The 26,386-nt window shown below is 40.8% G+C and overlaps 2 protein-coding genes across 3 annotated transcripts; both read right to left on the bottom strand.

Moving 5' to 3' along the window:
- Positions 1-8,124: 8,124 nt before the first annotated feature.
- p2rx4b (purinergic receptor P2X, ligand-gated ion channel, 4b) lies at positions 8,125-12,916 on the bottom strand. 2 transcript variants are annotated; one of them, XM_014160430.3, is made up of 12 exons: positions 12,612-12,916; positions 12,331-12,478; positions 11,550-11,621; positions 11,258-11,330; positions 10,938-11,034; positions 10,772-10,852; positions 10,507-10,648; positions 9,665-9,801; positions 9,494-9,587; positions 9,051-9,116; positions 8,776-8,886; positions 8,125-8,571 (listed from the first exon to the last, which is right to left on the bottom strand). In XM_014160430.3, exons 1-12 carry the CDS (start codon positions 12,746-12,748, stop codon positions 8,542-8,544), a joined length of 1,188 nt encoding a protein of 395 aa, XP_014015905.2. In that variant the 5' UTR covers positions 12,749-12,916; the 3' UTR covers positions 8,125-8,541. The 2 variants fall into 2 exon arrangements, with proteins under 2 accessions (XP_014015905.2, XP_045558998.1); XM_045703042.2 differs by lacking the exon at positions 10,772-10,852.
- A 124-nt stretch (positions 12,917-13,040) lies between these two features.
- On the bottom strand, positions 13,041-19,363 carry p2rx7 (purinergic receptor P2X, ligand-gated ion channel, 7). The gene is made up of 13 exons (XM_014160427.3): positions 19,072-19,363; positions 18,644-18,791; positions 18,398-18,469; positions 18,220-18,292; positions 17,826-17,922; positions 17,374-17,454; positions 16,729-16,870; positions 15,429-15,565; positions 15,161-15,251; positions 14,527-14,592; positions 14,330-14,434; positions 14,073-14,180; positions 13,041-13,885 (listed from the first exon to the last, which is right to left on the bottom strand). The coding sequence occupies exons 1-13, from the start codon at positions 19,188-19,190 to the stop codon at positions 13,448-13,450; spliced, it is 1,677 nt and encodes a 558-aa protein (XP_014015902.1). The 5' UTR covers positions 19,191-19,363; the 3' UTR covers positions 13,041-13,447.
- Between the last annotated feature and the right edge of the window lie 7,023 nt (positions 19,364-26,386).

Raw genomic sequence — 26,386 nt, 5'->3', positions numbered from 1 at the left:
CCGCTTCTCCTTATGACAACCGAGACACAAACTTTATATTCTTATTTACAATAAAAGTGACCCTAAAATATTAGATTGTGTAGAAATGCAGGAAATTAGCTTTAGATGGACAATAAAATTGAGGGAGGACCCCCAAACCCCCCCCCCCCCCACTTGTACATGAATATGGATGCTACCATGATTATGTATAATCTTGACTGAATAATGATGAGTGAGAAAGTTATAGACTCAAAAATATACCCCCTAAAATTGCTAACCTCTCCTGTTATTGTAATTATTCACGATTATTTGTAGAGTCACAATCTTGATTTAGTCATTGTGTAACGGTATAGCTTCCGTCCCTCTCCTCGCCCCTACCTGGGCTCGAACCAGGGACCCTCTGCACAGATCGACCACAGACACCCTCGAAGCATCATTACCCATCGCAGAGCAAGGGGAACAACTACTTCAAGGTCTCAGAGTGAGTGACGTCACCGATTGAAACGCTATTAGCACGCACCACCGCTAATTAGCTAGCCATTTCACATCGGTTACACTCACCCCCCCTTTTGACATCCTCCTTTTCCGCAGCAACCAGTGATCCGGGTCACGGCACCAATGTAACAGTATAGCTTCTGTCCCTCTCCTCGCCCCTACCTGGGCTCGAACCAGGGACCCTCTGCACACATCGACAACAGCCACCCTCGAAGCATCGTTACCCATCGCGCCACAAAAGCCATGGCCCTTGCAGAGCAAGGGGAACAACTACTTCAAGGTCTCAGAGCGAGTGACGTCACCAATTGAAACGCTATTAGCACGCACCACCGCTAATTAGCTAGCCATTTCACATCGGTTACACTTGCGTGCTATCAATGTGGGACCAAATACTTAACTTTTTACTACTTTAATACACAAAGTGAATTTGTGTAACGATCGTCTGGAAGAGGGGACCAAGATGCAGCGTGGTAAGTGGTCATAATGATTTTTAATGATACACTTCAAAAAACAAACAGGGAAAACGAAAGCCAACAGTTCTGTCGGTGCAAACCACACAACAGAAACAACTACCCACAAAACCCCAAAGGAAACAGGCTGCCTAAGTATGATTCCTAATCAGAGACAACGATAGACAGCTGCCTCTGATTAGGAACCCTACTCGGCCCAAAACAAAGAAATACAAAAACATAGAAAAAGGAACATAGAACGCCCACCCAATGTAACACCCTGGCCTAACCAAAGTAAAGAACAAAAAAACCCTCTCTATGGCCAGGGAGTTACAATTTCTCCCAAAACGTACAAAAAGCGTTCTAATTGCTAAACGGTTCACCCGATATGGATTAAAATACCCCTTCAAATTGAAGCTCACAGTCAGCACTAGGGTTGCAAATTTTGGGGAATATTCAGAGGTGGAAACTTTCCATGGGAATTTATGGGAATTAACAGAAATGTATGCAAATTAATATTAATACCACTTAAATGTAGATGTTTTTTTGCATTGGATATATTTACCATATCATATGGTGACAGAAACATAAACATTTTAACTTATCATAAGTAGACATCATTTCAAATAATTAAATCCTTCCAATAGAAATAAAAAAAACTATTTTATTACAAATTGAACTCATTAAATTAGTTGACACTTCACATGGGATGATTTCACTGAGCAACAAAAGAAAGGGAATATTCAATGAGCCATCGCATCTCCCAAAAACATTTTCAACATGCGTCTGTGAAATGATAGTCTAGAAAAGGCATTTGGAAATTGCTCCCAAGGATGAACCAGACTTGTGGAGGTCTACAATTGTTTTTCTGAGGTTTTGGCTGATTTCTTTAGATTTTCCCATGATGTCAAGCAAAGAGGCACTGAGTTTGAAGGTAGGCCTTGAAAGACATCCACAGGTACACTTCCAATTGACTCAAATGATGTAAATTAGCCTAACAGAAGCTTCTAAAGCCATGATATCATTTTCTGGAATTTTCCAAGCTGTTTAAAGGCACAGTCAATTTAGTGTATGTTAACTTCTGACCCACTGGAATTGTGATACAGTGAAATAATCTGCCTGTAAACAATTGTTGGAAAAATTACTTGTGTCATGCACAAAGACCTAACCTACTTGCCAAAGCTATAGATGGTTAACAAGACATTTGTGTAGTGGTTGAAAAACGAGTTTTTATGACTCCAACCTAAGTGTATGTAAACTTCCAACTTCAACTATACGCCACTATATCGTAGTCCAATGCCGCTCTGACATATGTATATATATTCTTAATCCATTCCTTACTTAGATTTACGTGTATTTTGGGAATATGTTGTGAAACTGTTAGATATTACTGCACTGTCGGAGCTAGAAGCACAAGTATTTCGCTACACCCGCAATAACATCTGGTTAACACGTGTATGTGACCAATAAAATGTGATTTGATTTTTGGGAACCACACATGTGGAGATCATCCGCTCACCTACTCTGTGTCTCACAAAGACATGGCGGTTGGAACCGAAAATCTCAAATTTGGACTCATTCGACCGAAGGACAGATTTCCACCGGACTTATGTCCATTGCTCGTGTTTCTTGGCCCAAGCAAGTCTCTTCTTATTATTGGTGTCCTTTTAATAGTGATCCTGCTTCTGTTGCCTGTTTTTAGTGTTTTGGTTGATAGCCTACTAATTCCGTGAGCACCAAGCATCATGCAACAATTTCAAAAATTCAGCTGTTTTTAATCTTCGCTATGCTGTAATAAAGGCTTTACACTTTTATTTCTTCGTTAGACCAGCCTCTGGTATTATTTATAATTCGGATAGTGTTGCTTACACTGTTCCAAAGTGTCATTAAAATAATATTTATAATAACCCTCCTTTATCCTTGTTATTATTATGATCATCATTATTATAATAAGTAATGTCATTATCATTAGTGGTCTTAGTATAGCAGCCTTGTATAACCACCATCGAGCTGTAGGCCTAAGAGCACCTCCTGGTTAGTCTTAATACTGTAACTTACTTAGCCTATATGTTAATACTTATATAGGCTACTGTATCAATCAATCATTTATTCGTCAGCATACGAGTCATTCATGATGTGAAATGCAATCAATCATTTTAGTTTTAAAATAAAATAAAGCGACCATTGAATACTTAGCGTAAACAATAAATAGACCTAAACTTTTCTCTTTCGGAATTTGCAAACGGTCAGAAAAATTATTGTAATCTAACAGCACCTGTTTGACACATACACAGGCCTAATATGCATGCAGCGCTTGCTCCATACCTTCTTTTTCTTGATCTCCAGTATTTTCCAGAACTAGACAAATTTATTACAAACATCTGACTTCCCCTTTTACCTCATGAGCAACCAGTAAACGTTTCCCCGTTTCAAGTTAATTTGTCACGTCCACGCCATCCATTTTGCTGTCACGTGTTACAGTGGGGGGGAAAATTATTTGATCCCCTGCTGATTTTGTATGTTTGCCCACTGATAAAGAAAGGATCAGTCTATAATTTTAATGGTAGGTTTATTTGAACAGTGATTGACAGAATAACAACAAAAATATCCAGAAAAACGCATGTCAAAAATGTTATAAATTGATTTGCATTTTAATGAGGGAAATAAGTATTTGACCCCCTCTCAATCAGAAAGATTTCTGGCTCCCAGGTGTCTTTTATACAGGTAACGAGCTGAGAATAGGAGCACACTCTTAAAGGGAATGCTCCTAACCGCAGCTTGTTACCTGTAAAAAAGACACCTGTCCACAGAAGCAATCAATCAATCAGATTCCAAACTCTCCACCATGGCCAAGACCAAAGAGCTCTCCAAGGATGTCAGGGACAAGATTGTAGACCTACACAAGGCTGGAATGGGCTACAAGACCATCGCCAAGCAACTTGGTGAGAAGGTGACAACATTTGGTGTGATTATTCGCAAATGGAAGAAACACAAAAGAACTGACAATATCCCTCGGCCTGGGGCTCCATGCAAGATCTCACCTCGTGGGGTTGCAATGATCATGAGAATGGTGAGGAATCAGCCCAGAACTACACGGGAGGATCTTGTCAATGATCTCAAGGCAGCTGGGACCATTGTCACCAAGAAAACAATTGGTAACACACTACGCCGTGAAGGACTGAAATCCTGCAGCGCCCGCAAGGTCCCCCTGCTCAAGAATACATATACATGCCCTTCTGAAGTTTGCCAATGAACATCTGAATGATTCAGAGGACAACTGGTGAAAGTGTTGTGGTCAGATGAGACCAAAATGGAGCTCTTTGACATCAACTTAACTCGCCGTGTTTGGAGGAGGAGGAATGCTGCCTATGACCCCAAGAACACCATCTCCACCGTCAAACATGGAGGTGGAAACATTATGCTTTGGGGGTGTTTTTCTGCTAAGGGGACAGGACAAGTTCACCACATCATTTGACGGGGCCATGTACCGTCAAATCTTCGTTGAGAACCTCCTTCCCTCAGCCAGGGCATTGAAAATGGGTCGTGGATGGGTATTCCAGCATGACAATGACCCAAAACACATGGCCAAGGCAACAAAGGAGTAGTTCAAGAAGAAGCACATTAAGGTCCTGGAGTGGCCTAGCCAGTCTCCAGACCTTAATCCCATAGAAAATCTGTGGAGGGAGCTGAAGGTTTGAGTTGCCAAACGTCAGCCTCGAAGCCTTAATGACTTGGAGAAGATCTGCAAAGAGGAGTGGGACAAAATCCCTCCTGAGATGTGTGCAAACCTGGTGGCCAACAACAAGAAACGTCTGCCTCTGTGATTGCCAACAAGGGTTTTGTCACCAAGTACTAAGTCATGTTTTGCAGAGGGGTCAAATACTTATTTCCCTCATTAAAATGGAATCATTTTATAACATTTTTGCCATGCGTTTTTCTGGATTTTTTGTTGTTGTTATTCTGCCTCTCACTGTTCATATAAACCTACCATTAAAATTATAGACTGATCATTTCTTTGTAAGTGGGCAAACGTACAAAATCAGCAGGGGATCAAATACTTTTTCCCCCCACTGTATATGCTATAGGTCAGGCCCGATTTGGTCAGGTGCATGCGAAGCATATGTGTCCCATACAGAGAGCAAATGTTGAGGGAATAGGAAATGTTTTTCCTAAACAAATTAGTGATTTTGATTTTGGTAAACCAGCCTCTGTCTTTTTAGCACAGCACGGCAAGTCTGAGCCAGGTGGCAAAATCAAATCAATTGTGGTCAGACTTCCTCTAGTCATTTGTGTGTCTTAATTATTCAATCAAACTAATAGCTAGTCTAGCGCTGAACTGGCTGTGGTAGCTAGCTAGTTCATTCACTTCAGACAGAACTTCAGTTGAGTGGTTGAAACATGTAATCCATTAGTTTACGTTACATGTCAGTTACACTACTAACTCAACACTGGGAATAAAATACTTTTTTTCTGTTAAGTAAAACGGCAGTTACCTTGCCAGCTACATCAGTAAAATAAAGAGTAGCAAATCAGCCTCTGTGATCCCTGAGTCCCCCGTAAAGTAGCTGAGGAACCCTCAACTCGTTCCCTTATATCAAGGCTGAGTTGAATTTTGATGACTGGTCACGGGATTTGCTAGCAACATTGAGTCACCATCAGTCAATTCTTGTAAAAAATGTAATTCTGAAAACGCTATGTTTGTCCTGTACTGCGGCATTTCTACCGGAGGCTGAAATTAATACTGCTATAAAATCTTTTAGTGAATACAACCACCAACTTTCTTTTCCTCGTTGCTCATACTACATATTAGGTAAGCTGAGATTCAGTTGGTCTGTGCTATCCGGGTACCTTGATGTCCCTACCCTAACCTTAACCCCTACCCTTATTCAGGTGTCAGCATGCTTAAGTACTCCTAGCAGAGCTCGGCTAACCGAATGAGCGTGCTCGCATACTCCCTTAAAAGACCTTCGCTTGAAAAACGAGAAGGGCTTTGTCGTGTCTTTGGCTATGCCGGATTAAGTGATATGACATGCTATTCTATAAAATAATTTCTCTGTAATTCATATTACCTGATTAAGCTAATTCGGTGAATGTAATTAACTAGAAAGTCGGGGCACCACAAAATAATGTTTATAGAGCTGTTATCTTCCGAATAAACTCTTAAAGACCTAGTAATCTTTTACATCAATAGCAGTCAATATTTAATGGTCACTTTATTCAGTCTTATCTGAAAGTTGTAAATTCTTGGTTATCTTCACGAACCCTGGCTAACAAGTTGAATCAGCAATACAACATTTGGTTTAATTATTTATTTACTAAATACATAAATAATCACACAGAATTACATCTACACAGAATGGATCATACATTGATTACAAATTATGTCATAAAGAAAACGTCCCTGCTGGATGGAGCCGACATGACGGCTGGTTACACAAAGGAAAGGTGGTTGGGTTTGAATGAAAGAGCGGGAAGACTGAGGAACAAAGGGAGAAGCTATCTCTATTGGGCCATAGGCAGCTATGCTATCGTAAATACAGTATCTTATGCATTCTAAATGACCACCCATTTGAAAAAGGAGAATGCAGTAAATATTTACTCTGAGCTGCGCTTCGGTAGATTGTTTGCAGGTGGGAGACCGGGTGGTCCAGCATGGATCTCTGGTCCTCTGAAGAATGTCTCTGGTGGTAAACGGGATACGTTGTAGTATCATTGTGTGTGTTAGCCTGGATACGTCAACCGTCCTTTCCTAGCCCACGTTTACAGTTGCTGCGCTAACGGAATGGCTAGGAGGTATCACTTCTTTAGTGAATAAGATTTCAAAGTTCATACCAAGTTGCCATACTTTAAGCTCATGCTATATTCTGGCTGGTATAGTCGGAATTCATCCTTCCGGCGTGTAGGTCATCACCATCACATTGAAATTCGATGCTAATTTTGTTAGGTTCTTGCTGAGGTTGGCTTAGTTCTGTAGGTGGTCTTTGTCCTTTCAATGTGGGGACCTCAAGTCCACACGTCCTTGGAACAGATAGTTCCATTTTCGTTAAGGGGCTTATATAGGATTGGGAGAGAGAGCAGTGTTTCATAGTTTACAACCACTGTCTGTTCACATGGGCGGGGCCTCTGAGTGAGCGGAGTTTCTCTGTGATAAACCGTTCTCTCATTTAAGAAGCTAAAACTTACATTTCATCTTTTCACAAATAGTTTCATATTAAAACGTTTAAATTGCACAACAATTCCATGTGAATCTGATAACTAGAATGTGTAGATTTTCTAAGATACAGTTTTATGTTGTTGTTCTTGTGAATAGCAAACTCTAATTTTGTGAGTTTTTTTTATGGGGCAGGGCAGCTCCTAACCAAAATGTCCAGTCTCGTCTCATTGATTCGACTCCAGGTTAGTTGACTCCTGACTTCAATTAGCTTTTGGAGAAGTCATTAGTCTAGGAGTTCACATACTTTTTCCAACAATGTTTAAATGATGTATTCAATATAGACAAGAAAAATACAATTTGTGTGTTAGTTTAAGCACGCTGTTTGTCTGTTGTGACTTTTAGATGAAGATCAGATCAAATTTTGTCAAATTTTTTGCAGTAATCCAGGTAATTCCAAAGGGTTCAGATACTTTTTCTTGCCACTGTTCATCCCGTTAACCAGCCTGATAATAGCTCATTTCCAATTCTATTAATTTCTCTAAACTCTCTGAATAGAAATGGAGTCATAAGCCTACTCAGGCTGGTTTTAGGCAGACATTCAACCTATACCATAGCCCATCTATCCCATTTAAAATGGACTGAAGACAAACTGGTCATGTGCATTAAATAACCTTGTACACACACACTTTTCAAATTAAAATTCTATTGCACAGAAAAACGTGGACAGTCGGGTGCATCACAAATTCAGAACCACTGGACAGCAACATATTAAACTAAAGCACTGATCATTGGGAACGAGATCCATTAATTACATAGGTATCCTAGCTTACAAAACTTAAGCTGGTTGAGAATGCCAAGAGTGTGCAAAGCTGTCAAAGGCAAAGGGTGGCTATTTTGAAGAATCTTAAAATATATTTTGATTTGTTTAACACTTTTTATGGTTACTACATGATTCCATATGTGTTATTTCATAGTGTTGATGTCTTCACTATTATTCTGCAATGTAGAAAATAGTAAAAAAAAAAATACAACTTGAATGAGTAGGTGTCAAGTTTTGACGTTTTTATTGACAAACAATTTGCTTTGTCTCATCTTTCACAGCGGCTGCCAGGGGTCGAGGACGTGGAGGGATGGGAAGAGGACATATTTTCCAGAAAAGGCGATACTTTTCTACTTTCTATATTACAACTTGTTTTGTTATTCTTTTGTGATCAGTTACGTGAAATGACAATTTCCATATTAAAATGACTTTACTATTTATTTGTACTTTGTTTTAAGGTAGCTAATAACAGATTATACACTTCACATTTCACGAGGCTTAATCTGGAATATTAGGAAATATGAGTATATGCCCCATGTATGATGTTTAGGGGGCAGGGGCTGGACATGGCTAGAGGTCTGGACACAAGAAGATGGCTTCAACATTCTCCCACAATGTGAAATGACCCCTTCTCTGTGCAGGATCTACCGGGTCCCATACGTTGTTTCTCCCAGCTGTACAGACAAATTAGAATGTCAGATTAATAATACATGATTTATATAACTCATTTAAGTCAAATCTGCATAATGAAAAAGTTGATAAACAGTCAAGTTGAGGTTGTTAAGCAAAGAATAGTGATGGTTATTTTTGTAAGTATTCCCTGATAATTAATTTGGTCCTGTATATAGTGAAATAAGCTTGAGAAGTCAGTAACTCACAGATTCACCAGCATTGTCATCAGTGTTATCCAGATATGTGAATTTGTGTTTGCTGTAGTAATCTCTTCTCTTTGTGCATGTCAGGAGAAACCAGTTACAAACTGCATTCACCTAAGGGTACACACTTGCATGACTATTTCAAACTGAAAATGACAACTCAATTACACTGTATTAACAGGCTAACATTTCTCAAAAAATGCTTTATGGTACTAATAATGAATGTTTGTTTACAAATAATGAGTGTTTTGGAGATGGCTCCACTTAACAGAACTTACCAAAGAGAGAAACGTAAGAGCTGCACCTAGATTCACTATGGTCGGAACCATGTTGAATTTACCTGCCTGTAAAGATAGAACAGTAGAGGAAGGTAGGCCGATTTGTCATTTGACATTGAAACCCTTATTGTGGTGGTCTCATTTTTTACATTTACATTTTAGTCATTTAGCAGACGCTCTTATCCAGAGCGACTTACAGTAGTGAATGCATACATTTCATACAATTTCATACATTTTTTTTTTTTTTTTTTTTTTTTTGCTGGCCCCCCGTGGGAAACGAACCCACAACCCTGGCGTTGCAAACACCATGCTCTACCAACTGAGCTACAGGGAAGGCCATCTGTTTACCATCTTGTGAACATAAAGCTCATACATTGTCAAAATGAAGTATTCTACTCCTGTGGTTTGAAGAATAGATGATTTTTTTGTATGTTGAGTCTCACCGTTCCAAAAACAATGACATCAAATCGGATTCCATACGCTTTGATCAATGTTCTTGTTTCCCTACCATCTGTGGTTTTGTAGTACTTGGCAAACCTGTGGAAATAAATCTTGTTGAAAAGCTGTATTTATTCTCTATGATAGTATTGTGTCCACAGGTTCATTGATTTCACCTAAAGTTGTATCCAGGGGCCACGTTGTTTTCAGGGATTTTGTTGTCTAGCCTGCGGAAGGAGTACTTAGGGCCACAGGGATGTTCAGGCCAGTCCAGGTCACAGCTCCAGTCAATCATAATCCCAAGAACACCACCCTGAACAAACATAACCATATAGTCTCATCTCAAATTCATCTATTTAAATGTGGAATTTCATTTACCAATGAGTGACACCACTGCCAAAATGTGGCCTGATGAACAAGGAAGATTAAAGCCCTCTCTGTAACGGTTGTCGTCAGGAATAGAGGACCAAAACCCAGCAGGAATGTGGATGCTCATCTTGATTTTTATTTTAAATAAAGAGAACACCAAAACGAAGCACGCACGAACAACAAAACAGTCTTGTCATGCTCACACAGGCAAAACAAGAAACAATATCCCACAAACACTTAACCAAACACATACCCATATATAGGACTCTCAATCAGAGGCAACTAGAAAACACCTGCCTCCAATTGAGAGTCCAACCCCAATAAACTAGACATAGAAATACAAAAGACTAGAGACCACATAGAAATACAAACCTAGAACATAACCCCAAAAACCCGAAACTAACTAAACCAACACCCTACTAAATAAATCACCACCCCGAACCACATAAACAAAATACCCTCTGCCACGTCCTGACCAAACTACAATAACAAATAACCCTTATACTGGTCAGGACGTGACACTCTCATTCAATTGCAACACACACCAAACACGGCATTGAGAATAACTACAGGAAAATCTAGTATGGGCTTATGCAGAATCAAGGCTTGTAAGGGACCTAAGAGGAGAGTGTAGAGCTACATTTTATACCCTGATTGCCATGGTCTGAAAATCCTCCTCAGCTTCAGAGACCACGTCTTTAAGGCGGAAGATGGGACAGTAAGGGTCTGTTTTGCGATTGAATTCACATTGCTTCAGATATGAGGAGTTAACATCAGGCAAAATGTTTCTTCTGCAAGAGACCAAAGAGAAAATATTAGGTATTCTACAGAATAAAGTAAAACTCTCAAGCAGGTGTCTGCCTTTATTCGTTTTCATGTTTAATTTCGGTGCCAGACAAATTAACATGACTCACTTGTGAAAGTTGAATTTGGGGTATGTCACACTGTTTTTGATTAGCACCGTGAAGTCCTCTGCTGCAGCTAGCAGTGCATGTCTATGATACAAAACGCGTTCCACTTATAATACCTTGCCCCATGAGTATACCCTCATGAATCATATTGTAATTTGTTCTTACTTACTCGGGTAAATTGATGTCTATTTCAAGAGGACACCAAGATAGCACTTCACATGTTTTGACAGTCTCTTTATAGTTCATGCATAGCCCTGTCTGGATACCTTTAAACAGAGTAATATGATTAGAAAACATTGCTCTTTAGTTAATCAAATATGTTGCAGGATGATTCTGAAAATATGACTGAATTTCAGGACAATTTTATCTGGAGCAGTAGATATTGATTTTCTCATGAAACCCTGAATGAATGTTTCAGCCATCTCCCTGCTGGTTGCTGCCCTTGTTAACAATTTTACAAGGACTCATCAGCAAGGCATGAAGACCTACCGTTTCCACGGACATCATTGGATCCCTCTAAGCAGTCACTGTCTGACATGCAAATGGTGGATTGGTTCGGGAGCTTAAGAAGATACAGGATCACATTTCACTACCATTCAAATACTTTTGATTACCATTGAAATAATGGTTGTATAACGCATATGTATTTGCGTATAAATACAGTCCAACTTAACATTTCACTGGACATTTTCAGTAGTGTTTAATTCAAACAATAAATACACATTTAACAATATAGACTTACACATTTCAATGTATTTTAAAGGAGAAATCAGCAACTTACCTCGGGACAGGTCGATTGAGTTTGATTGGGGGTGACAATCATGTTGGTCAACACAAAGAAAGAACTGTCACCCTGCCAGACAGAAGACATTTTCCTAAAACAAATTATCTTTCTATACAAAAATACAAAAACAGTTACCAACACAATCTGAACTCAAACTGACAAAGTGATACACTGCAGATAAAGTGTATGGAGTATAGGTTTATACCTGAGCAGGGGTGTAAAGTACTTATGTAAAACTACTTTAAAGTGCTACTTAAGTCGTTTTTTTTAGGGTATCTATACTTTACTATTTCGATTTTTGACTACTTTTACTTTTACTTCACTACATTCAAAATAATTTACTTTTTACTCCATACATTTTCCCTGACACCCAAAAGTACTTGTTACATTTTCAATGCTTAGCAGAACAGGAAAAGGGTCAAATTTACACACTGATCGAACAGACTCAGTAAACAAACATGCTTCGTTTGTAAATTAAGTCTGCGTGTTGGAGTGTGCCCCTGGTTTTCCGTAAATTAAAAAACAATAATATGGCGCCATCTGGTTTGCTTAATATAAGGAATTTGAAATTATTTGTACTTTTACTTTTGATACTTAAGTATATTTTAGCAATTATATTTACATTTTGATACTTAAGTTTATTTAAAAACAAATACTTTTAGACATACTCAAGTAGTATTTTACTTGGTGACTTTCACTTTTACTTAAGTCATTTTCTATTAAGGTATCTTAACTTTCACTCAAGTATGACAACTGGGTACTTTTTCCACCACTGTACCTGAGGGGGGATGTTGTAATCAGCCACATCCCACACACGGGCGCCCAGATCAGAGGTGTTGGTGAAGCCAGTGCCCTTCACCTTGGTTGTGACAGAACTGATCACTGAGTCTGTTTCCTGGTAGGACTTTTGCACCACACAGACATACCTATAATGTAGCAGGTCAGACAGGAGACAAGGGGACATAGGTGTAGTGACAAAGTGGGACATTCACTCTGACTAAATGTAGTGGAACACTGGCTTTTTAATGTAAGAAACAGAATAATTGAATCCCAACTTACCCAATCACATAAACGAGGATCAGCAACTGGATTAATCTGAAGACGGATCCCACTACTTTGCTCTTCACCACAATCATTCTTTCTGTTTCATATTCAAAAAAACAGCTTTGGCAGCTCTGAGAACTACAGCTGCCCATCTTCTGAGTTATGGTTACACAGTAGAAAACTAGCAATGGGAGTGATAAAAGAGGTAAAGAGGTGTCACAGCCTGCTGAGATAATAGTCAAATCATTTTAATGGCTAGTATGAAAATTACAACTGACCCTGGCTCAGTTGGCAAATATAGCCTATCTGAAAAGTGGTATAATAAAACTGCTGTTCATCCACTCCAATGGATGCATGAAAATGGTATGTACTACTGGTATGCACACAAAATGGTATGCACACAAGAACTAGCGAAGTTGTGAAATTATGTTATCAAGTCAACAATATTTTCAAAGTTACATTTATTGCACATGGTAAAAAACATATGTTCCAATCTAAATGTAAGTAGACAGTCAAAGGAAAGATAAAGCAGTTCCCACCTCCAGTTAGCTCCAGTTCAGTCTCATCTAAGATAAAGTCTATTACGTTATTTCCCTCTTCATTATTGATGATCCCTAGACAGTGAGATGGATGGACACAATATCTACAATATCTACAAGACAATGTTCCGGTTGAAAATGTTAACCTTAATGCTGAATGGAAGATTAGATCAATACACCAGTACAAATGTGTTGTAAAGTCGCTACATGATGAGAACCAATCTCTGATGGAGCTTTCTAGATCACTGACTCTTCCTCTTCCCTAAAGCTGTGTGTCAGGGCTGGACTGGGGAGAGGTAGTTCTCCTGGGCCTCAGACGGTGTACTCTCCTTCATGGCTGGGGTACTCCTCTCTGATTCTCCACACACTACAACTGGGCATGACAGGGATGCTTTCTCTGGGTGGGGCCCCAATTCTCCAGCTGATGTACTGTCTGTAGGAGCAGTTGCGAAGGGCGGCGATCCGCTGCTCCCCCTCGGTCAGGTCAGAGAGAGGCTCCCTGTACAGCAGCAATGCGTCCAACAAGGGCCGACTCAGCACCAGCTGTTCAAACAGGGAGGAGGTGGTAATGCAGCGGCCAATGCTCTGCCTGCAGCACAGCTGCTCCTGGGGATGGGTGGAAGGGAGACAGCAGCCACACAGACACCAGGCTGGACGGTTGGGCCGGGGGAGAACCTGGGGCGGCTTGTCTACGATGTTGTTCCCCTTCTGCAATACACTAAACATGGCTCTCAGGTGCCCTGTGTCGTCCTGGCAACAAGTGTGCAGTGCATATCAAATTAGTCATATGCACTGATACAATATGTATGTATTAACATACTGACTTACTGTATAAAAGACAAGAGGAGGATAACAAAGTGAGCTTAAAAGTGACATCTTTATCTATTGTATCAGGGTGAGAATGGCACTACATTGGGGAAAACACAGTTATGCTAACCTTGCATTGGTGAACAGAGATGGGCTTCACTTGTTGTAAACTTTTCTTATGTGATTTTTTCACCACTCTTATATGGTTCTCGTCCACAAACGAGACACAGAGAATGCACTGGAACATAGAAGAAGAATTGTCTCATTGTTCAGCGTCTCACCACATATTTACATCAAACAATTCAGCCAATGAGAATGAAAATCTTGCTGTAGGTTTGTATAATCCTCAGTGGGGAATGCCATCCCACTCCTACATCCCACTCCTACCTGCTGTCTGTCCTGAACAGATTCAACCTTCTTCTCGGAGTAGTTCTGTCTGGCTTCTTTAGAGTAACAACTGGTCCCAATGAGCCAGTCGATGAATACAGTGGTCTACGAAAAATCACAACCATTGTCCTTTACTTTCCCTATTATTAGTTTTGCATTTGAAACAAGTTGAATAAAAAAGGCTGAATAACACTCACCAGTGTATAATATGATAGAGTTGATCCAATAAAGATGATCAGTTGGATTATGCTGAATTTTCCTGCCTTAAAAGAACACATGATATAAATTACCATTTGTATTTTTCAGATTTTCATGAATTAGAAAAAGAAATGCATGCCTCCAGAGTGGCGCAGCGGTCTAAGAGGTGTCACTACAGTCCCGGGTTCGATCCCCGGATTCGATCACAACCGCCCTTGATCGGGAGTCCCATAGGGTGGCGCACAATTGGCCCAGCGTTGTCTGGGTTAGGGGAGGGTTTGGCCGGGGAGGACTTTACTTGGCTCATCGCGCTCTAGCGACTCCTTGTGGCGGACCGGGCACCTGCAGGCTGAAAGCAGTTGTCAGTTGAACGGTGTTTCCTCCGACACATTGGTGCGGTTGGCTTCCGGGTTAAGCGGCTGGGTGTTAAGAAGCGAGGTTTGGCGGGTCATGTTTCGGAGGATGCATGACTTGACCTTCGCCTCCCGAGCCCGTTGGGGAGTTGCAACGATGAGAGAAGATCGAAATTAAGGAGAAAAAGGGGGTAAAAAAAATAAAAAAATAACAACATTCACAAGATTACCATCATCATTATTGCAGGTTTAATGATGAGACTTACTCAGTCATACAAACCTTTCCAAACACCATGACATCAAACCTGATCCCAAATGCTTTAAACAGGGTTCTCTCCTCAACACCATTCTCTGTCTGATATCTGGCAAACCTGCCAACATAAGTAGTAGGTTAAACAATGTAATATCTGGATTGCACTGATATATACAATTACAAATGTCTATAGCACTATTGATTGACAGCTTTCCATAATTTGACATGGGTCAACTAACCATGTATGACCTATGACATGACCGTTGGCCTCAAGAACAAGGCCTGTCACAATTACCTGAAGTTGAGACCAGGGTACAGTGTTCTATTGCTCTCCTTCTCATCCAGCCGGCGGAAGGAGTATTTGGGCAGACAGTTTCGCAAGAACCCGTCCAGGTTACAATCCCACTTGATTTGGATCCCAATGACGCCACCCTTTGGTGAGAGAGCATGGTGGAGACGATCTACTCAACGTGTTTTATATCAACCTGACAATCATGTCATCTGACATAATTAAGGTCATTGAGGGCTAGATTCAATCCGTATCGCGGAAGTATCGCGGAACATTCGCGTTATATCTCGATTTAAATGTAAAGGCAATGTTCCCGCGTTCGCGGAGACAGCACTGCACTCACGGTACACGCTGCACATGTTGGCTCAATTTTTGACACCACACTCCAAAAAGCAAGTTCTGCAGGCTCTAGTTTTGTCTAATCTTGATTATTGTCCAGTTGTGTGGTCCAGTGCTGCAAGGAAAGACGTAGTTAAGCTGCAGCTGGCCCAGAACAGAGCGGCACGTTTTGCTCTTCATTGTAATCAGAGGGCTGATATAAATACTATGCATGCCAGTCTCTCTTGGCTAAGAGTTGAGGAAAGACTGACTGCATCACGTTTTCTTTTTATAAGAAACATTAATGTGTTGAAAATCCTAAATTGTTTGCATAGTCAATTTACACACAACTCTGACACACACACTTATCCCACCAGACATGCCACCAGGGGTCTTTTCATAGTCCCCAAATCCTGAACAAATTCAAGAAAACGTACAGTATGATATAGAGCCCTTATTGCATGGAACTTCCTTCCATCTCATATTGCTCAAATAAACAGAAAACCTGGTTTTAAAAAAAAGCAACACCTTGTGGCACAACGCCTCTCCCCCATTTGACCTAGATAGTTTGTGTGTATTGATATGTAGGCTACGTGTTCCTTTTAAAAACAATGTATGTCGTTCTGTCTGCCCTGGGCTGTTCTTGTCTAATGATATTCTGTATTATCTCATTCTGTATTATGTTTCATGTTTTGTGTGGACCCCAGGAAGAGTAGCTGCTGCTTTTCAACAGCTAATGGGGATCCTAATAAAATACCAAAATACCAAATACCAAATCGGAAATCACCTTAACATTTTTACACGGATACGGATTGAATCCAGACCATAATTCTGTAATTCATTAAGTAATCAAATATGTCCAACATTATGTGCAGTGCCAAAATAGATGCATACAACAGTGAGTGACATACATAATTGAGGGTCATAGAGTTAGTTTATGTGAAAGTTTGAGGTTGTTTGAGAAACTCCCTCTAACAAAGCAGCCCACCTCAACTGCCATCTCTGAGAAGTTCTCTTTGGCCTCCTTTACAATGTCCCCCAGACGGAAGATGGGGCACGAGGGTTCTGTACGCCTGTTAAACTGGCAGCGCTTCAGGTAGCTTTCCGTCATCTCAGGGAGGATGTTCCTTCTGTAAGACAAAAACGCATCAGTTAGATCCACTTTCACTGAATTGAAGAATGTGCTTGTTTTCCATATTTTTATGAATTCATTTAATAGTTTTTTATGATTATGACCCTCTCAGAGTATGTACAGATGAATTATCTTAGTTTGAGCCAGTTAGCTACAGCAGGAAAATAATCCTGCAGCAACAGGAAATTTGAATTATTATATGAATTACAATTAATGGACATTTTTGTAGGGGTTGATACATTTTTCTTAAGGGAAAAACAAGTCTGAAATTTCTAAGTGGAAATTACAAACTTCAGAAGCATTTAAAATGTTTTAAACCTCAAATACACTACATGTTTTAAATGTCCTGCATTGCAGCAAAGTTATCCTGCAACAGAGTGTTCAAATTAAGATCCTTCATCTGTAAAGGTGGTGAAGGTTACTCTAAATATAATATACTTGAGAACTGTGGTGTGCAAACTAAAAAGCCAAATTAATTCATATTGAATTGGAAAGTCTCACCTCATGAAATTAAAGTTTGGGAATCTGATGTTGTTTTTGATGAGGACTGTAAAGTTCTCAGCTGATGCCAAGAGAGCAGGCCTAGACGTCAGGGCAGTCATCAATTGCATTATTGAAGCAAAGTTGTGAAAACAATCATTTTTTACAGCGGACAGTTTCATTTTCATTTAAAAGTTTCTGTTAAACTACTGTGAAACACTGTTCCTTGGCATATTTGACTATATACACATGCAGCACTAACAAAGTGAGCTTCCTCCACATTAGAGGAACTAAAGTATAAATATAGCTGTCAGGCAGTGGTCTACGTAGAAGAGAAGATAACATTATTTACTGAGTAACTAACCTCTGCAGGGACCACATGTCAAATCACACTGAATTTGATGACAGTAAGAGGACAGGCACACATAAATGCATACTGATGCTGAGAAAACAATAATAGTGAGCTTATTTACTTGGGGGGCTTTTTCTTGGTCTCTATGGGGCACCACGCAGACACCTCACATGTTTTCCGTGTCACATCAAACTTCACACATGCACCTGTCTGAACCCCTGATAAGGAAAGCAACATTTGAATTATTGTATGGGTCACATGACAAACAATACCAACTATTATCTTAGATGTTCTATTATCATGTGTCTACATGTTTACTACTATGTATAAACGTATATAACCATAATGTATCTGCAAATAGTAAAGAGCCCAGAGCGGAGCTGACCGTCTGAAACCTCAACACATCAGGGACAAATTCCTCCCCTACATGTAAGAACCAATGGTATCACCAGATAGAGATGACACAAACAGAAGAGAAGGATCATGGGAGAAGTTCTAGACAGTTGTAGTTGTACCGTGACTGTGCTGATCCCAGAATCCCTTTACACAGTCCTCGTCTGTCCGACACACTTTTCCATAAGGAGGGACCTGTAATATAAACACTCCTAGGAGATTAGTGGGTTCTAGTCATCAAATAGAAATGATATAAGACATTAGAATGTACAGTAATTGGACATCCTACTGGCACTCTACCTCAGGGCATTTTCCTTGCCTTTGTTTTTTTGTAACAATGACATTGGTCACCACGAAAAATGAATTCTTTCCCTTAAACAGAAAGTCAAACAAATGTATAGAAAGTCAGAACCAATGTAAAAATATGTGCATGTATATTACAAATGTAATATGTGTATAATATACAACAATAAAACAACAATATTCTCTCACTCTCTCACACACACACACATAAACACACACACACACACACACACACACACACACCTGTGATGGCCCACTGTAATCCACAACGTCCCATACTATATCACCAACATCTGGTAAACTGGTCAAGGCCACTCCCTTAACCTTAGCAGTAACAGAGCTGACCACATAGTCGTGTTCTTGGTACTCCTTGTTCCAGAGCATCATAATGCTACAAAATAAAACAATATTTGATCATGGTATGTTGCAAATCGGTGAAAGTTAGCCCACTTTGATATATATCCCTAATCGTTTTAAAATACGATCGGCATAGTTACAAGAGATACAGTTGATGCAAGTAATACACAATTATTTTAGAATATAATCATTATATAAAACATTCATACTTTATTTTCATGCACACATTCTTGATCAGTCAAGGCGCGTGGGCGTTCGTCGTCTATTACCGTTATTACCGCAAGATGAATCCTTATGCAGAATAGCCTACTCACCAGATGAACATCAGTATGACTCCGTTAAATGTCCATTTCAGCGATCCCAGCCTTACACTTTGTATTCGGACCAGTTTATGTGTTTCATATTCACATAGATTTAGCAGTTTACAAGGCATTTTGGATAAGTCTGACTGAGAGAAAGGATCTCTTCTGACTCATACTTGGTTCTTTCTTCTCCTTCCTCTGGGTCAGCTTGCAGCTGTTGCAGTTCCATTGACCGAACAATATTCTACGTCTGTGAAATTCAAGACTGGTCCAGTCATCGTTGTTGTGGAGGCAGTGTGCATGCACATCCCTATTGAGCAGCCAAAGCAGAAAACAAAGTCGTCTTTGTCGATTGTTTTATGTTATTTGCTACTTTGAAATGATTTGACAATAAATTGCTTGAAAAGTACATGAATAATAATATATTAATATTGACTAATGATGTAGGCCTTGGGGTATACCGGTAAGAACATTAAAAGAGGTACAGGATATTAAATTAAGATTTCTGTCACTATCAGTATTTGCATATCAAAGGTTCACATATCCTTATGAAGGGTTTCATTGTATCTGGGCAGGGGCACAACTTTCACTGGGGAAGGGGGGGATGTCTCCCCCACATTCTGAAATTGCATTTTTTGTCCCCCACCGTATTATCATTGGAATGTGATACAAAACAAGGCAACGGTGTGCAGACGCCTCCGAGTGTTCGGGTAGGCTTTTTGGAGTGTTTATCCAACTGGATTTAGGACCATGTGGAGACCACAGAGTGGGTTGACAGGCTGTGTGAAGGCAAAGCCTCTGGAAGTCTGGCTGGACCAGCACTGGAGAGTTGAGCATAGTTCAGTGTACGCCTTGTGCTCTTTCACCTAGTTGTGAAAGGAACAGAAACTGGCTACTCTTTAGTTGACTGACGTAGCTGTCAAGATAACTACTCTTTAACAGAAAAAACGAAACTAGTGTTTATTCGCAGTGCTGAGCTAGTATTGTAACTGACATGTAACGTTAGCTAATGTTTCATCTCCTCTCTGCTGAAGTGAATGAATAAGCTACATAAGCTACAATGTAGTAAACTATAGCCTTATCATAGGCCAATTTAGAAAGTACATTTCTTTGGAAAGATAACTGCCCCATGCTTCTCCATCCATGTATACATAGGCTGCTGTAGCCTACTCTATTTAATTGAGACCACACACGCACCTGATTTCGCAGGTATGGCTACTGAACTGGAAGCAGCAAGAATGACGACAGTGACACTTGCTACATTTTGCATAATCCTATAGGATATAGCCTCAGCATAGTATAGCCTCAGCACACTCAGCATAGTAGCTTAACCGATGTGTGCGTTGTGCCTTTTCCTTTTCAATCATGATAAAAACATTTGATTGCACTTCGACTCACATTGGTTGAGCGCCCTCCACTTCTTTTCATTATCAAGGTTTAATCATACACTGCTCAAAAAAATAAAGGGAACACTTAAACAACACAATGTAGCTCCAAGTCAATCACACTTCTGTGAAATCAAACTGTCCACTTAGGAAGCAACACTGATTGACAATAAATGTCACATGCTGTTGTGCAAATGGAATAGACAACAGGTGGAAATTATAGGCAATTAGCAAGACACCCCCAATAAAGGAGTGGTTCTGCAGGTGGGGACCACAGACCACTTCTCAGTTCCTATGCTTCCTGGCTGATGTTTTGGTCACATTTGAATGCTGGCGGTGCTTTCACTCTAGTGGTAGCATGAGACGGAGTCTACAACCCACACAAGTGGCTCAGGTAGTGCAGCTCATCCAGGATGGCACATCAATGCGAGCTGTGGCAAGAACGTTTGCTGTGTCTGTCAGCGTACTGTCCAGAGCATGGAGGCGCTACCAGGAGACAGGCCAGTACAACAGGAGACGTGGAGGAGGCCGTAGGAGGGCAACAACCCAGCAGCAGGACCGCTACCTCCGCCTTTGTGCAAGGAGGAGCAGGAGGAGCACTGCCAGAGCCCTGCAAAATGACCTCCAGCAGGCCACAAATGTGCATGTGTCTGCTCAAACGGTCAGAAACAGACTCCATGAGGGTGGTATGAGGGCCCGACGCCCACAGGTGGGGGTTGTGCTTACAGCCCAACACCATGCAGGACGTTTGGCATTTGCCAGAGAACACCAAGATTGGCAAATTCGCCACTGGCGCCCTGTGCTCTTCACAGATGAAAGCAGGTTCACACTGAGCACGTGACAGACGTGACAGAGTCTGGAGACGCCGTGGAGAACGTTCTGCTGCCTGCAACATCCTCCAGCATGACCGGTTTGGCGGTGGGTCAGTCATGGTGTGGGGTGGCATTTCTTAATGGGGCCGCACAGCCCTCCATGTGCTTGTCAGAGGTAGCCTGACTGCCATTAGGTACCGAGATGAGATCCTCAGACCCCTTGTGAGACCATATGCTGGTGCGGTTGGCCCTGGGTTCCTCCTAATGCAAGACAATGCTAGACCTCATGTGGCTGGAGTGTGTCAGCAGTTCCTGCAAGAGGAAGGCATTGATGCTATGGACTGGCCCGCCCGTTCCCCAGACCTGAATCCAATTGAGCACATCTGGGACATCATGTCTCGCTCCATCCACCAACACCACGTTGCACCACAGACTGTCCAGGAGTTGGCGGATGCTTTAGTCCAGGTCTGGGAGGAGATCCCTCAGGAGACCATCCGCCACCTCATCAGGAGCATGCCCAGGCGTTGTAGGGAGGTCATACAGGCACGTGGAGGCCACACACACTACTGAGCCTCATTTTGACTTGTTTTAAGGACATTACATCAAAGTTGGATCAGCCTGTAGTGTGGTTTTCCACTTTAATTTTGAGTGTGACTCCAAATCCAGACCTCCATGGGTTGATAAATTGTATTTTCCATTGATTATTTTTGTGTGATTTTGTTGTCAACACATTCAACTATGTAAAGAAAAAAGTATTTAATAAGATTATTCCTTTCATTCAGATCTAGGATGTGTTGTTTAAGTGTTCCCTTTATTTTTTTGAGCAGTATATTTAAGTTAATTTCATAGCTTACACTATTTCAACGAGAACACACATACTAGGTGCCCAAATAGGAGAGGTAGGCTACTGAAGTTGAAGCAGCGAATTCTGAGTGTGACAATAATGAGAAAATGATGTGCTTTTAATACAATAGGTAGGCTAACGCATACAAAGCAGAAAGAGGACAGTTTCAAAATAATCTGTGGGACAACAAAAATATTTTCACCCCAAAGTCATCTGTCTGACCGCCTGCTCCCGCCTGTAGCATGAAAAATGCCAAATGAGCCATAGTCTCTGTCGGGACCAGCAGGTCCAACACTATGCTCATCATGTCTTAGCAGGATCAGACGGTGACAGGGGTCCCAGCAGGGTCAGACAGCTAGGGAAGACCAGTCTATGGAGCTCAGGTGAATTTCGCAGTATATTCAGTGAATGATACAAAGTTCCATCTTGAATTGATGGGTAGACCTTCAGTAGCTACAGGACAGCAGGTTAAGTTTAAAGCTACGGTCTGGGATCTGGGAATAATGTTCATTTCAATTATTGAACCATTCCTTCTATTTTTGGATAATACATATAATGTATAAATGTACACCAAGGTAATTATTTGTCATGCCTCTTTGTAGGAGGATCAGATGGTGACAGGGGTCTCAGCAGAGTCAGGCAGCCAGGGAAGACCAGTCTGTGACAGAGGTGAGGTGGAGTTTTGCAGATACAACACTTTATTCTCTCTGTCCAGTAAACACTGGACAAGCCAGATGCTATTTTAAGGCAGTCTGACAAACCTCCAAAGTTGATTTCCAAACTGTATCAAGGGTTGATAGAGGCTTTTCCTGATGATACAAAACATGTAAAACACAAATGTGAGGAAGACCTGGGAGACGCTACTGATGACGATGAATGGATACAGATATGTTAGAATGCCTAGTCATGTTCATAGAATCTCAGACATAAAGACCATCCATATTACATGCAATATATGCCAGTGAAACTGAATATCATGCACTCAAAAATTGTATTATTCTGCTGTCATGGGTGTCGTAGGGATTTGACCAAAACGCAGCGGGAACGTGTAAACTCATCTTCTTTAATGAAGGAAAACATAAACACTTAACAAAACAACAAACATCGACGAGAAACAGTCCTGTCAGGTGCAACAAACACTAAACAGGAAACAACTACCCACAAATCCCATAGAAAAAACACCCCTCTTAAATAGGACCTTCAATTAGAAGCAACCAGATGAAGGATTCTCCCTTCTCCCTGTTTTTGTTTTGCCTGGAAATGTTGATACTGGAGACTTATCAGAAGAAACTGTGTAACCTAGCATTTACAGTGGCTAATAAATGCATAGCCATTCATTGGAAGGTTGGTTATCCTCCCACAATGTATGGAATAAATGTCAACTTACATTTGTTTTAAGATTAAAGGTATACTGTGCAACTTTCATAAGGTATTTTATGGACTACTATACGACAAAAGGAGTCTGTATTGAAAACCTACCCACATCAGGGGAGATTTAAGCAATCCCTAGCTGCTGGGCTGCTCAGTCCTGGCCCTGGGGATCTGCTGTACTGTTGTCACTCTGGCCTAACACACCTGAAACCAATAATGAATGTTTCACTAAATAAAATGTAAAAAATTGTCACATGCGCCGAATACAACCATGAAATGCTTACTTACTAAGATCCTAAAGCTGAGTGGGGTGTGTTGGGTTGGGGCGCTACAGGGACGTGGACACCTAGGGGCATGACCGGGTGACCCAGCTATATTGTGTGCAAGCAAAAAGCTCTACAGTACTATTAGGCCTGTGATATTAATTATATGGAGGGTGTACTGTTTCTGTGTGTTAATGGATAGGTGTATGTGTGTTTTCATTCATCTTTTGTTTTCCAAACCTTTTCCTTGAAATACATTTTTTAAAATGGGAAGGAAGTTGGGGAGAGAGTTGAGTTATTGACTAGACTGGTGGGGGTTGGGTATGTAGGCGGCTTGGGTTGGCTGGACGTTCTGGCTGAAATTTGATATAGAGGATGTCTTAAAGACAATCAAAAGTTGTCTTTGTACTTTATTTGTAAGAGTTGTTCATTTGCTAGGCTATTGGTTAAAGGTGGAACACAATATTGAATATGGAATTATCATGGATCTAGTTCAGTCTTATCAATCACTTAAACATATTTAATAATTTCTTAACTAGCTTGATGACTGAGGGCATTTTTGCTTACTCTTTGTTGTTCTAAAGACGGCTAGAAGGGCCATGGTTCATATTAGATTATGTAGAAATGCAGGAAATGTGCTTTAGTTGCCCCAAAAAATGGGGAGGCCCCCAGACCCCCTGCCACTTTATGTCCCCCTCTGCAAATAGCACTGCTGGGTGATTTAAAAAGTCATGGTCAATTGATCAATAATATAATAATACCTGGAAGCCAGCCGCACCAATGTGTCGGAGGAAACACCGTTCAGCTGGCGACCAGGGTCAGCCTGCAGGCACCAGGCCCGCCACAAGGAGTCGCTAGGGCGCGATGAGCCAAGTAAAGCCCCCCCCCGGTCAAACCCTCCCCTAACCCAGATGACGCTGGGCCAATTGTGCGCCGTCCTATAGGACTCCCGGCCATGGCTGGTTGTGGCACAGTCCGGGAATAAACCCCTGTCTGTAGTAATGCCTCTAGCACTGTGAAAAATGTTGTAAAATATGTCAAATCTATGAGAATAGAAAGGTTCAGTACATTATATGACAAATAGAAATCAAAACTGATTGGTGACCAGAGATAGATGGGAGGAGTTTAGTGGAGCTAAAGGATGGGAGTAATAACAAACAAAAGATAACTATTGTAAAATATACTGTGTCTGTAAAATGTATATAGTATGTAAAAGATGGAAGTAGAAGCCTTACATGCTGACCAAACCGCGTGCACCATCAAGCGCCATCACGCGCATGTTGATTTTGTTCACCCACACCAGAAGCGTTCAGGACACGCAGGTTGAAATATCAAAGCAAACTCTGACCCAATTATATTAATTTGGGGACAGGTCGAAAAGCATTAAACATTTATGGCAATTTAGCTAGGTAACTTGCTGTTGCTAGCTAATTTGTCCTGTTATATAAACATTGGGTTGTTCTTTTACCTGAAATGCACAAGGTCCTCTACACCGACAATTAATCCACAGATAAAACGGTAAATCAAATTTATTTCTCATCATCTCTCCTCCTTCCAGGCTTTTTCTTCTTTGGACTTTATATGGCAATTGGCAACTAACTTTCATAATAAGGTGTATTACCATAACCGACCTCAGTTCATCTTTCAATCACCCACGTGGGTATAACCAGTGAGGAGATGGCACGTGGGTGTATGCTTCGAAAAGCCAATGAGGAGATGGAAGAGGCAGGACTTGCAGCGCGTTCTGTGCCACAAATAGAATCAACTTCTATTTTAGCGCCTGGCAACGCAGATGCTCATTGGCGCGCGCGAGCAGTGTGGGTGAAATAATTGATTAACATGTACACTACCGTTCAAAAGTTTGGGGTCACTTAGAAATGTCCTTGTTTTTGAAAGAAAAGCTCATTTTTTGTCCATTAAAATAACATCAAATTGATCAGAAATAAAGTGTAGACATTGTTAATGTTGTAAATGACTATTGTAGCTGGAAACGGCAGATTTTTTTTATGGAATATCTACAGAGGCGTACAGAGGCCCATTATCAGCAACCATCACTCCTGTGTTCCAATGGCACGTTGTGTTAGCTAATCGAAGTTTATCATTTTAAAAGGATAATTGATCATTAGAAAAACCTTTTGCAATTATGTTAGCACAGCTGAAAACTGTTGTCCTGATTAAAGAAGCAATACAACTGGCCTTCTTTAGAGTATCTGGAGCATCAGCATTTGTGAGTTCGATTACAGGCTCAAAATGGCCAGAAACAAAGACTTTCTTCTGAAACTCGTCAGTCTATTCTTGTTCTGAGAAATGAAGGTTATTCCATGAGAAAAATTGCCAAGAAACTGAAGATCTTGTAGAATGCTGTGTACTACTCCCTTCACAGAACAGCACAAACTGGCTCTAACCAGAATAGAAAGAGGAGTGGGAGGCCCCGGTGCACAACTGAGCAAGAGGACAAGTACATTAGAGTGTCTAGTTTGAGAAACTGACGCCTCACAAGTCCTCAACTGGCAGCTTCATTAAATAGTACCCGCAAAACACCAGTCTCAACGTCAACAGTGAAGAGGTGACTCCGGGATGCTGGCCTTCTAGGCAGAGTTGCAAAGAAAAAGCCGTATCTCAGACTGGCCAATAAAAAGAAAAGATTAACAT

This window comes from Salmo salar, chromosome 20 (genome assembly GCF_965601325.2).
Source record: "Salmo salar chromosome 20, fSalSal1, whole genome shotgun sequence".
NCBI classification, from domain to species: domain Eukaryota; kingdom Metazoa; phylum Chordata; class Actinopteri; order Salmoniformes; family Salmonidae; genus Salmo; species Salmo salar.
This window is presented reverse-complemented; position numbering and strand designations above follow the sequence as displayed.